Source organism: Ceratotherium simum, chromosome 30, assembly GCF_057802395.1.
Source record: "Ceratotherium simum simum isolate JZ-2026a chromosome 30, ASM5780239v1, whole genome shotgun sequence".
NCBI classification, from domain to species: domain Eukaryota; kingdom Metazoa; phylum Chordata; class Mammalia; order Perissodactyla; family Rhinocerotidae; genus Ceratotherium; species Ceratotherium simum.
Genome location: NC_141929.1, coordinates 20,429,400 through 20,442,449, shown reverse-complemented (window position 1 = coordinate 20,442,449; position 13,050 = coordinate 20,429,400). Strand labels below are relative to the sequence as shown.

At 38.9% G+C, this 13,050-nt stretch overlaps 1 protein-coding gene across 1 annotated transcript in view; it reads right to left on the bottom strand.

Moving 5' to 3' along the window:
• Positions 1-4,447: 4,447 nt before the first annotated feature.
• Positions 4,448-13,050, bottom strand: part of TERB1 (telomere repeat binding bouquet formation protein 1) — a 53,676-nt gene continuing 45,073 nt past the window's right edge. The window contains exons 16-18 of the mRNA XM_004431687.3: positions 8,686-8,835; positions 8,325-8,390; positions 4,448-4,781 (exon numbers count right to left, since the gene is read on the bottom strand). Coding sequence (XP_004431744.1) covers positions 4,594-4,781; positions 8,325-8,390; positions 8,686-8,835 — 404 coding nt within the window. The 3' untranslated portion in view covers positions 4,448-4,593. The remainder of the gene's footprint in view (positions 4,782-8,324; positions 8,391-8,685; positions 8,836-13,050) is intronic.

Genomic DNA, 13,050 nt, shown 5'->3' with positions numbered 1-13,050 from the left:
GGCAGCCATGCGCAGGGAGGCGGGCGGGAGCGGGAGCCGCCCGGACGGAGGGCACGCTGGCGGCCTCTGCCGGCGGAGGGGCGCAGCGGCACCCGCCCCGGGTCCTCGCCCCGCTGGCCGCTCCCGCTGCGCCGTCGGGGCGGAGGCAGTCAGATGGACTGACGCGAAAAGCTCAGGCTTTGGAGGGAGACTAACACGTGATAGCGCCATTCGTCTAGCGCTGAGCGTGTGCCAGAGTCACGCGTTATCTCACTGAATTGTATCTAACCCTTTTACAGATGAGGAACCTGAAGCTCAGAAAGCTTAAGAAACCTGTCCAAGGACCCAGTGCTGGAAGATAGCATCCCGGCACTTCCAATCTTATTCACCCATCTTAACCTATTATCATGAATTTGGCCTAATCCTAATCAAGCCCCGCACTGAAAGACCAGCTTTAAGCTAGACCCCCAAATCCTCATAAATATCCCACTTTTCACCTCCTCCTTCCTTGACTCTATTTAAGATTGTGAGGTAGGGGTCTTTACCGTAGTGAACAATACATTTGAGTTTACTTTTAACAGGTTTTTAAAAATATTTTCAGGGAACCAGCATTTGAGACCAGAAATATGAAGCTTTAATTTCCCTTCTCAGATAAAAAAAAAAAAAAAAGGAAAGAAAAAGGAAGAGATGTGAAAGTGAAAGGGGAAGGGACAAGGGAGAGAAAGGGGAAGGAAGCGGGTAATGGAAGAAAAGGAAAGAAAAAACACATTTTACCTATGAAGCTTAATTTTAGGTGTGATATCTACCTGAGGGCTCTTGCTATCCTCTATGGCAACAGGCTCACTCTACAAGGCATTTCTAAATATCACAAGAAAGTGGAATATGGCAGAAAAGCAGCCACCTACGTGGGTTTCAGATGAGTAGGATTCTCATCCTGGCTCTGCCAAAATGTTGGCAGCATGAATTACAGGCTCTAACGAATGGGCATATCATCTGCCAACCTGAATGTAAGGTTCAAACAAGACAATGGGAGTGAAAACCCACTAAGAGTTACACCCCTGGAAGTCTGGGAAGAGCAGGCAAAGTGTTGTAAGTCATAAAAGGGCAAGCAGTGTCTGAATTTTCACAGGACAGAAGATGGAGCTGAAAACTACAGGCCGGTGAACTTCATGACCTAGCTGAAATTCTTCGTGACCAGTTTAAAAAGGACAAGATAGCACCAGATTTACAGTTTCTTTTTAAGAAATCAGGAATACCAGGTAGGAGGATGCTGCAGACATAGCAAATGCAGATTTCAACAGGGCATTTGACAATTCATATCATAGACAAGAAAGTGAAACATAGGCTGGATGATAGCATTGAGGCTTGTTAAAGACCAGCCCCAGAGGGGGCTGATGAGCAGGGACCACCAAAGGAGGCTGCTAGGGGCCTGCCCCAATCTCCCACCCTGGCCCAACCAATTCAGGGTGCCATCAGTGACTTGGATGAGAATGCAGCAGCACACTCATAGAAGTTGTGGATGACCTGAAGCAGGAAGGGAGGCCTAATATACTGGATGACAAACTGAGTACAGACTAAATCTAACAAGATGAAAATTTAACAGGGACTACTAAGGTCCTGTAGTGGGGTTTAAAATAAATGCATAAGATAGGAATTAATGAGACAGATTATAATTTTTAATTATATTAACTGTAATTAGAGTTGGTCATGTAGAATGCCAAGATGCAGCTTAGGTAAGGTCCATAAAACCTGTTTGGGCCTAGCAAAGAAGCTGATCTCCTAGTCTGCCAGTCAGGCCACATTTCTTTCTGGACACAGTTTATAAACAAAGAGGTGTCCAGTAGTCAGTGACTGAGCTCATAAGGGGACATGACACTGTTCTGCTGAAGCATGAAGTAGCTGGGGCTCATCAGCATGAAGGACAAAGGATGTAGAGGGAAAACAAAGTGATAGACAACTATCTTCAACTCTCTCAAGGGCTGGCATGAGGAACAGAGTTTCAACTTTTGTGGTTGTGCAGAAGGTGCTCCAGGAAGGCCCATTTCATTTTAGCATAAGGAAGAACTGACCATCAATTATCACTCTGTGAATACTAAATTCCAGGTTTCTGTGGATATACGCAAAATTAAAGACAGCCAGTAATGTCCAGATTGTCGTACAGCAGTTCATGCCTCTGGCAGGGAACTATAACTAAAGTCAGTTCCAACTTGAAGGGTCTGTCATTAAAATCATTTTTTTCCCTGTTGATTTGGCTAGGTCTGAATTCCTAAAGCCATACAGCCCTCTAATACGTCATCATTCTTTGGCTTTCCTTTTGATGCGTCTTCATTTATTTTATTACCAAATATCTCCACTTGAGGGAAAAAAGCAGCTCATGTTACCCAAAAGTTAGCCAAGGGTTTAGGATAAAATTTCAAGAAGGTTTCAGAAGGCAGTATAGGTTATTTTAATTTTTTTTATTTTTATTTTTTCCCCCCAAAGCCCCAGTAGATAGTTGTATGTCATAGTTGCACAGCCTTCTAGTTGCTGTATGTGGAACGCACCCTCAGTGTGGCCGGAGAAGCGGTGCATCGGTGCGCGCCCGGGATCCGAACCCCGGGCCGCCAGCAGCATAGCGCAAGCACTTAACCGCTAAGCCATGGGGCAGGCCCAGTATAGGTTATTTTATTTTATTTTATTTTATTTTATTTTATTTTATTTTTTTTAAAGATTTTATTTATTTAATTTTTCCCCCCAAAGCCCCAGTAGATAGTTGTATGTCATAGCTGCACATCCTTCCAGTTGCTGCATGTGGGACTCAGCCTCAGGATGGACGGAGAAGTGGTGCCTCGATGCGCACCCGGGATCCGAACCCGGGCCAACAGCATTGCAGCGCGCGCACTTAACCACCAAGCCACAGGACCGGCCCGAGGTTATTTTAAATATAGTTTCACTGACTGACACAAAACAGTGTCTAAGCTACAGTATGTCATACTCTTGGGGATGCTTCTGTGAGCAGTGTTTGATTTTTCTGTTACTACGTAATAATTTCCAATCAATAAACGAACTGTTACCTAAGACCCATTTAAAGTGGAAAAATGTTTAAATCATATCAGAACAATGGTAAGAGATAACTTCTGATTATCCAAGCTAATAAGGCTGAGGATTATCTAAGTCATAAGACAAAATGTTTTCCCCTTTGACCTAAAACAACTTTCATATATATTGAGAAATACAAATCAAAATAACCGAGCAGATTATTTAAATCATCTCCATAGTGCTTAGGAAATAGACAGATAATGGACTAAATTCATTCACACTTTAAATGCTGCAAGGAATTTTCCTAATTGTAAATTATTCTTTTGCCTAAAGGAAATTTTGTTTTGTTTTTTTTGTGAGGAAGATTAGCCCTGAGCTAACATCTGTTGCCAATCCTCCTCTTTTTGCTGAGGAAGATTGGCCCTGCGCTAACATCTGTGCCCATCTTCCTCTACTTTATATGGGACGCCGCCACAGCATGGTTTGACAAGTGGTGCATTGGTCCACGCCCGGGATCCAAACCTGTGAACCCCAGGCCACCGAAGCAGAGCGCACGAACTTAACCACTAGGCCACCGGGCTGGCCCCAAATTTTGGATTTAAATAGAAAATTTTCTACTTATTGACCCTCTGGAATTTTCATCGTGTATCAGAAAATAAGAAATTTAATAAAAATTCTGCTTTATCTAAGAAATAGGCATGATCTGAAAAGGTCAAAGAATACATACTTAGAAGGAAATACTCTTTGGGAGTGAAGAATCTACTAGAATGACATGAAACAGTGAGCTAATGGGTACAGAAGCGCAGCTGAGCATTCAGGCTCTGATACTTGATCACTTTGCCACAGCAACAGCATTTTAAGTACAATGGAAGTTGCAACAGCATCCTTTGGGGATCATGATGGAATATAAAAAGAGTAAGAAAAACAGAAAATTGAGATCTAATAGTTTGGTTTTCCACTAGAAGAAAACTAACTTAAAAGCAAACAATAAAAAATTGTTTTAAACTTTTAAAAAGCAAAAGCAAATAAACATACACCAAAAAGAAGTGAACCTGACCGTACAATTCAGGAGTATTCAAAGCAACTGCACAATTAGCCTTTATATGAGGAAACAATTTAATTAACAAAATGTCAACCATTGATTTAGTGTGTGGGAACCTCACTTGAATAGCTTGGGAAACTATTCTATCTTGCTAAGTTCTAGGGAGGGACTTTCACTGTGTAGGAATACTAAAATTCAAATGTCTCACATAGTATTCATTGCAATGTAATATCAAATAATGTTTAAAGGCTCATAATTTTTTTTCTCTGACCTATGTTCTTTGAGCTTAAGGAAAAATAAAAGCATATTTCTGAACAAATGTTTGACCTCATAAAGGAATTTTGTCTTACTAATTTATACATTGAAAACATACGTGTTTTATAAATTATTTTAATAATTTGATGAGCTACAGCATCACAAAAAGTAGTTAATTAAAGCAGTATCCCTGTTTCCACATTCCCTGTCTCATGAGAGTTTAGAAGAATATTTTAAATTTTGTATCTTCAAGGCATTGTATTTTAAGAGTTCAAACTAAAAACTGACAAGTCTTCCAATCAAGGAGCTGCACACTTGGGGCGTTTGATCAGCTTATGGTATTTGTGAGCAAGGTCCACAGCCTTCCGTCCTTGCTGAAAGGGGAAAGACCACAAAATTAAATTCCAGTGATTTCCCATTTTCTTAACTCCATTGAAAAGGTAATTTACTTCTTCTTTAGTAAAGTTTTTACGAATTCTTCTTTTTTCTGTAATTAACGAGAATTGTAGAATATATTAGTACTTACTGAAAAAGGGATCTTCTTGAGACCCAAATAAGTGCTTAACTTATTCTAAGGATATGAACTATACAGTGAGAAAACCTCACACCTGGGTTACTTATCATATAGAAATCTACTTCATTTTTAAAAATTGAGTGCCTACTATTAAGCTAGATGCTATCACTGTGACTTCTTCAATAATTGTAACTTAATCCTATTGCAATAATACTTGCAACATCTTTCAATCAAGAAACACAAGTTTTTAAACATTTGAATTTTAATTCTCTCAACATTCCTGTGAGGACAGTTAATAAACAGCTTACCTATCTTATAGATACAGTCTTCCCAAAGGGCTCCATAACTTCATAGAATAGAAAAGAATATCAACACTTGTTACTTTAATTATCAGGCTTGATTAATATTTTTAAAGAATAAGGGTCTTTTGAAATACACGTTCACTACCTATATAGGTGCTCAGCTTGATTAAAACTCAAAAAAAAAATAGGCTGCACAAGAAGGAAGGAAGTTTTTAACTATCTGGTTTTTAGGGATACTTTCTACAACAGAAAGGATGCACAGTTGGTATCTGTAAACATAAATATCTTCTGGTGATGATTACTAGGAAATAGTTTTCTTTTAAGCTTTTTCATTCATCATTAATTCATGCTACCATTGTAGATAGATGCGGATAAGGAGGAGTTTTTTGTATTTCCACTTAAGGCTGCTATTTACTTTAGTAGGACCTGGAATAGTTGTGCTGGGACACCCTTAGAAAATCTTGCCCTTGCAGGTCAAGACTGTTAGCCATTTGTCCACCTCTCCTAGGACAGGAGCCACAGTTCAGATCTTTTAAAACAGAAGAGAAAATCTTGCCAGCAGAAGGCTGAGAAATGAATGAAAATAATGTCTGATTATAACTTAATGGTATTACTTAGAATGCAAGCTCCATGAAGACAGGAATTTTTGTCTGTTTTGCTCACCATTGGATCCCCAGTGCCTAAAACAGTGTCTGACACATAGTAGGTGATCAATAAATATTTGTTGAAAGAAAAAATCTTATTATCTATAAAAACTGTTTCAAAACTTAACAATGAAGTTACTCCTTACTTTTGGGTCTACTGGAAAACTCTGGTTATCCAAGAAATAGATTATTTCAATTTCACTTGTGAAATGATTTGAATTCATTATAGTCAGGACTGGATGTATTATTATAACATTCAGAATATTGGGGTCCTGGAATTATTCATGTATGGCCAATCCATACTTTTCCATTGCAGCTGTCATCTCATTGACTCTGACACTTAATATCTGTGTCCAGTTCCTTAACTGTAGCAGAGTAGTGGGCAGCCTAGAAGGAGGAAGCAGCTCTCTACACCACAAGGCTCCCCTCTGGCTTCTTTAGTGCTCCTCCGAATATTGATTGGCGGTTAGGAAAGGGCAGGGAAAAATAGGTAAGAAGGCTCAGTTCTAGAGACTCTTATTTTTCAAACCCTCTCAAGATACCAATCTATCTTAAAAGAGACCCTTGTCCTCAAGGCTCTTTAAATACTTAGACGCCGCAATGGTTGCTTCTCAAAAGAATAGTCTCAAATTTGAGTGTAACCTGTAACCAAATGAATGGTGATGAATGTCTCTAATACAAAAGGGAAATTTATCAAGAGGGAAAAAAATGGCTATATATCAAATATCCCTGGCCTGCTTGTGAAAGAGATATAAGACCAATCTAATCACTACCTCCTCAAGATGCCTTTCTAAATTCTAAAAAAGCGGGCCAAATTATTAACTATTTGATTTTAGCTAAAGCAATTCTAACCTACAAAAAAAGATGTATTTATAAGCTGAATGTCACTTAGTATTTAGGATGCCTCTGTATAATCAATGTGTAACCATAATTATGTACATCTCAGGAGGCTCTGCAAATGACTTTACTATGTAAAATGATTATAGAATATTTTTAGTTGTTATATATTTGCTTTTAAGGTATGTTAATAAGGGGCTGGCCCGGTGGCACAAGCGGTTAAGTGCGCGCACTCCGCTTCGGCAGCCCAGGGTTCACGGGTTCGGGTCCCGGGCGCGCACTGACGCACGGCTTGTCAAGCCATGCTGTGGCGGCGTCCCATATAAAGTAGAGGAAGATGGGCAGGGATGTTAGCTCAGGGCCAATCTTCCTCAAGAAAAAAGGGGAGGATTGGCATCAGATGTTAGCTCAAGGCTAGTCCTCCTCTCAAAAAAAGAAAAAGACATGTTACTGAAAAAAATCTATTATTAATTTGATGCCACTCCTTGTCAAAAATAAGATTTCCAAGTGCAACATGTTTCCATGGAAAAATATCCATTTTCTAACAGTTTCTACAGAAAATATTACTTCAAAAGTGGGCTACCCTATAGTAGTACTGTACTTAATTTTAATTTGCATGCAGAACTTTTTTTTTTTTTTTTGCTGAGGAAGATTGGCCCTGGGCTAACATCCGTGCCCATCTTCCTCTACTTTATATGGGATGCTGCACAGCATGGCCTGACAAGCAGTGGTGCGTCGGTGAGTGCCCAGGATCTGAACCCAGGAACCCTGGGCCGCCAAAGCAGAGCACGTGCACTTAACCACTATGCCACCGGGCAGGCCCCTGCATGCAGAACTTTTAACCTAGAAAAAGATCCAGATATAACAAGTAAATTTGAAATTTCTTTCAAGGTTTTAGCAGTGAAAATGGTCAAATAAAACTATGTGGCAAAATGTTTCCTGGATGTACCAAGTCCAAATGCTTTTGCAATAAACAGAATGGCTCTATAGATGATACTCATTTCCAGGTTACTTTGACAAGTAATGTACTCAACTGCTTATTCTTACTCACAGGTACTAATTCCATATGAATGGAAGAAAATGGTACTGTTCTTTAAGTCTCTGTGATAAATTTGCAATGGTGATAAACCTGAAATGTTAACCCTGTAGTTAAATAAAAATTCCCATATATTAACTAATCATTTAAGAAGTATTTTGATTTTTAAGCAGGGTTTTCAGGTTTATACTATTTGTCTCTGCAATTTTGATTGTTTGAAGTGCTAGTTATGAAATCAAAATCTTCTGCAAAATCTCTCTGAAGCACTTGTGCATAGGAATAATTTTGCTCTTAAAATAGAAATGTGATCCAGAGGATAGAACAGGGGCTTCTGGAGAAAGGTTTGCATTTGAATCTAAGTTCTGCCATTTGCCTTAAATTGGGAATAAAATAATACCTACCTTACAATGTTATTATAAGAACTAAAGGAAACAACATCCATAAAACACCTAACACATAGTATATGCTTAATAAATGTTAGTTTCCTCCTGCTCCTTCCCCAACCGGCAAGCAATGGATGAGCAAGCAACACGAGGAAGGGAAGAGGGAAGCCTCTTTTCTTAGGAAGTATGACCCTCATCAGAACCAAGTGTTATCATTTAAGAGCCATTAATGATGAGACTGAGAAGGATCATTCAGCTGTTCTTTCTCAGGAATATATGAAACTTAGGTTTATTTAAAAATTAAATATATTCACTTATTCCTCCAGGGGTAGTAGATTCATTACTGAGTTGTCGTTTTCTACGTGGGGTCAGCAGAATTTCTGAAAAATATGGAAAACATTTAGCATATTTAGAATATCAATCTGAGTAATGGCACATCAATTCCATTGGTGTGATATTTCCTTTTTTCCCCCTTCTAATAGGAATTCTTAGGTGGATTAGGAAAAATTTTTAAACCACCAGAAACTAAATCTACTCGCTGGGTACACCTTAAAGCACTGGTTGCTCAGTGACAGATTTTCTTTTCAATATTATTTTACCCTCTAGGTTTTAACATACTTAATGTTCTAGATCATAGTTCAGAAGGTCTAGTCATAATTACAGTTTTAAAATTACTTTTGTTAGAGATAAGTGATTTCCTTAGTTCACTTTTATATCTGTCTTCAGCTTCCACAATGACTTTGTGACGATCACATTGGTATGGGCAAGAGTGCAAGAGCCTGCTAAAATTTCGGCTATTCAGAGATTTTCCTACTGCTATGCAACCTAAAAGAAAACAAATCAAAGTGATGTATAGATGTTACAAAATATCTAACAACATATCTATGAAAACAAATATATTTATGATGGTAACTGAAGTGAAATCAGGAACTTAATTATAAATACATCAAGAAGCTCATAGTCATGTGAGAGAGTAAAGACAACAAATACAACACAGTGAAGTAAGTGTTGCAATAAAGGCATGAACAGAGTTATGGTGATATAGAAAAGGAGCATCTAGTCTGGTCTGGTTCTGAGCAGGAGCCACTGTTAGGGAAGATATCCAAAAGAAGTGATCTTATGTTCAGTCGTCTTTCTTTTTCCCCCCAGTGTTTTATTATGGAAAATTTCAAAAACACAAGAGTAAAGGGAAAAGTATGATGAACCTCCATGTATCTATCACCCAGCTTCAACAATTATTAACTCATAGCCAATCATATTTTATCTATACCCCACCTACTCTGCTCTGCCCACCATGTACACACTGGATCATGAAGCCTGGAATTTACATTAAAGTATCATTTCATCTGTAAATACTTTGTATGCATCCCTAAAAGATAAGGACTCTTTTTTCAAAACACAAAACCATTATCACACCTAAGAAAATCATGCTTAATATAATCTAATATCCACTCAGTGTTCAAATTTCCCTATTATTTTAAAACTTTCTTTTCCCAGTTGGTTTGTTTGAATCATGATCCAAACAAGGTCTACCATTACATTCAGTTGATATGTCTCTTGAGTTTTTTTTTTTTATAATTTTATTTATTTATTTTTCCCCCAAAGCCCCAGTAGATAGTTGTATGTCATAGCTGCACATCCTTCTAGTTGCTGTATGTGGGACGCGGCCTCAGCATGGCCAGAGAAGCAGTGCGTCTGTGCGCGCCCGGGATCCGAACCCAGGCCGCCTACATCGGAGCGCACGCACTTAACCGCTAAGCCACGGGGCCGGCCCTTGAGTTTCTTTTAATCTCTAAATTCTCCTTGCTTCCTCTTTATCATTTACTCATTGTAGACACTGGGTCATTTGTACTAAGGAGTTTCCCAAAGGCTGGGTTTTGCTGATTACATTCTAGTTGCATTCTTTAAAATGTTCCTGTGCGCCCAATAAACTAGTAATTAGATCTAGATAATTGATCAGATTCAGATTCAATTGTTTTTAGTAGCATTCCTCACAGGCAGTATCGTGTACTTCTTACTACATCATATTAAGAGGCACATAAAGTCTGACTATCTCTCTCTCTCTTTTTAATGTTAAGATCGATCAGTAGGTTCAAGTAATGTTAGCCACATTCATCCACAATAAAGTTCTCCATTTGCCTGTCACCTAATGGTATTAGGGGCCCATGCCTAAAGGATTAGGAGAAGTTAGCCAGGCAGAAAGTTGGCTGGGATGAGGACATTTTGAATACAATGAACATGTGCAAAAGCAGAGAAGAGTGAAATAGCATAGTGTGTTCAAAGAACCATAGATACTTTGGTGTGGCTGGAATATAAGGTATGAGAGAAGTGTGGGAGAAAAGTTGAGGCTGGTGAGGGTTTCCCAGATCAAGAAGTGTCTTGAAAGCCATGCTAAGGATTTTTAACTATCTTCAAGTAAAAGGGTAGGAACTGAAGGATATTTATTAAGCAAGGAAATTACATAATTTTATTTGTCTTATAGAAAGTCCAGCTGAAGGTAAGAGGATCAGTTGAGGGGTTACTTCAATAGTGCAGAAAACAAATGAGGGGATTCTAAAATAGGGCATTTACAGGGAGAATTCAGAGATTTCTGAGGTAAAATTGGTGAATAATGAACTGCTAGGGTAAGAAGGAAGTTTAGGATAATTCTTAAGTAATTTGGTAGTTGACTGAATGACAAAGTTTGGAATAAGCATGGCACATTTCTGGCAGACTTAAAGAGAACAAATGTACAGTAAAATTTAACAAGTGGAGGCAGGACAAAATTCCACAAAATTTTGGAAGCCAGGCAGAGAGTTTGAGTCAGTGAGTTACAGAGAAGCACTGAGGGTTCTTTAGCATGGTGACATGATAAAAAGCACATATTAGGAAGAAAAGTTAATAGCAATATGCACATTATAGTTGGGGGTTGGTGAAAGACTGCTAGAAATTTTCTGGAGTAATTTAGGCATAAAGCAAAAAGTGCCTATGTGATAAAGAAAAAAAGAACCAAATCTGATAGACTAGAAGAAATAGGGCATGTAAGGAGAAAAAATAGTTATAGATGATTCAAGGTTTGAAATCTAGGAGGCCAGAAGAATAGTGGCAACACTAATAGAAATGGAGTGGCTGGAGGGAGGGCAATTTAAGAGAGAGAAAGATGCTGTGTTTTGAATATATTAAGTTTGAAATAACAAGATATTGAAGTGAGTATGTCCTGAGTACAGCTGGAAATGGAAGAATGAGGCTACAATCCAAGGTAGAAGCCAAGTATAAAGATACAGATTTGAAAATCATCAGTAAAATGATAGTGGATGCCACAAAAGTAAATGTTGCAAAGGAGTAAAGTGCCGTAGACTATGTCTTGGGGGGCATACCTGTAGAAATTTGGCGGGAAGAGAAAGACAAAGCAATAAAGGTGATAAAATGGAGTTATTTTTAGAATGTAAACTTCTTGAGGTGAGAATTCAGGTCTACTCATCTTTGATCCCAGTGCCTGCCACAGAATAACCACTCCCTAGTGTCTGTGAAATGAGTGAGTCGTCATTGAGGGAAGAAAGGAACTAGGAAAGAACCATCTCAAACAAACTAAGGGATGAAAGGGAGTTAACAGTTGTAGAGCATCCACTCTGCCAACTGGAATCCTTTTGACCAGAGGTTCCCAAACTTTCTTGCTTCATGGCACCCTTAAGATCTAGGTGATTTTTTATGGCACCCCTAGGCCAAAAGAAATACCAACCATTCTGTTAGGTCCAAAATGACTTAGGGCCAGCCCTGTGGCTTAGTGGTTAAGTGCGCGCACTCCGCTGCTGGCGAACCGGGTTTGGATCCCGGGCGCGCACTGACGCACTGCTTCTCTGGCCATGCTGAGGCCGTGTCCCACATACAGCAACTAGAAGGATGTGCAACTATGACATACAACTATCTATCTACTGGGGCTTTTGGGGGAAAAATAAATAAAATTATAAAAAAAAAGAAAAAAAAACCAAAATGACTTAATAAGTATTTATGTTCTAACAACTTCATAGGCCCATGAAAAAATAGCACACCTAAATTGAAAGAATATATTTGTATTTCATTCTTATTAATTACAATTACTTCCTAATGGCATATGTGCACCTACTGGATAGTACACAACTTCTCAAACCTTGGAATCAGACTGAACATTGCCACTCTCACTTCCTCCACATTGATTTTCATGTGATGCATGCTTTTTATCACAACACTGAAAACCCAGCTCCACAAAGACATGACATCATCAAAAGGAAAGTAATGCAATCTAACGTTGAAACTATGAACTACTTTGACCTGTACTTCATGTGGTGTCCAAAAGATGTTGACTGTTTTGTGTTTCACTTATAAAATTTTAAATATTGTGTAGTGCCCTTGTGAGTTCACTGCAGAGCCCCAGGGAGCCTGGGTGGACAGTTTGGGAACTGTGGTTTTAAACTACTAAGAGGAAAGGATTTCAAGGAATAGTAGTCAACAGTGCAGATACTAAAGAGGATAAGAATATTTTTAAAAGTCATTGGTTTTGCCGGGAGGAAGAGCCTTCAGGTAACCTTTGACATTAAAGTTTAGCAGAATGGCAATAAAAGAAGTCAGATTGCAGGGAGTTAAGAAGGGAATGAATACACTGAAACAGAAGGGAGTAAGAGCAAGAATCTGGTAATAAACGGGGGAAGAAAGAGTAGAGGAATACTTGAAGGGATAGCAAATCACACAAAGTATTTGGCTTTTTTTTTTTAATAAAGCTTCAGTGCATGGTTGTATATCCTAGTTGTTAGTTTAGTTCTCTGTGTGAGCCGCCACCACAGTATGACAACTGACTGACAGGTGGTGGGGTTCCACGACCGGGAAATGAACCCAGGCCATGGTGATGAGAACGCCGAACTTTAACCACTAGACCACCCAAGCTGGCTCAGGATTTTTTTAAGATGAGGAGAAATGAACATAGTTTAAGGTGAGACTAAAGGAGTTAATGGATAGAAAGGGATTGAAGAGAATGACCTCACAAGTATTAAAAGGGGGAGAAAAAAGAGATGGGATTCAGATTATGGC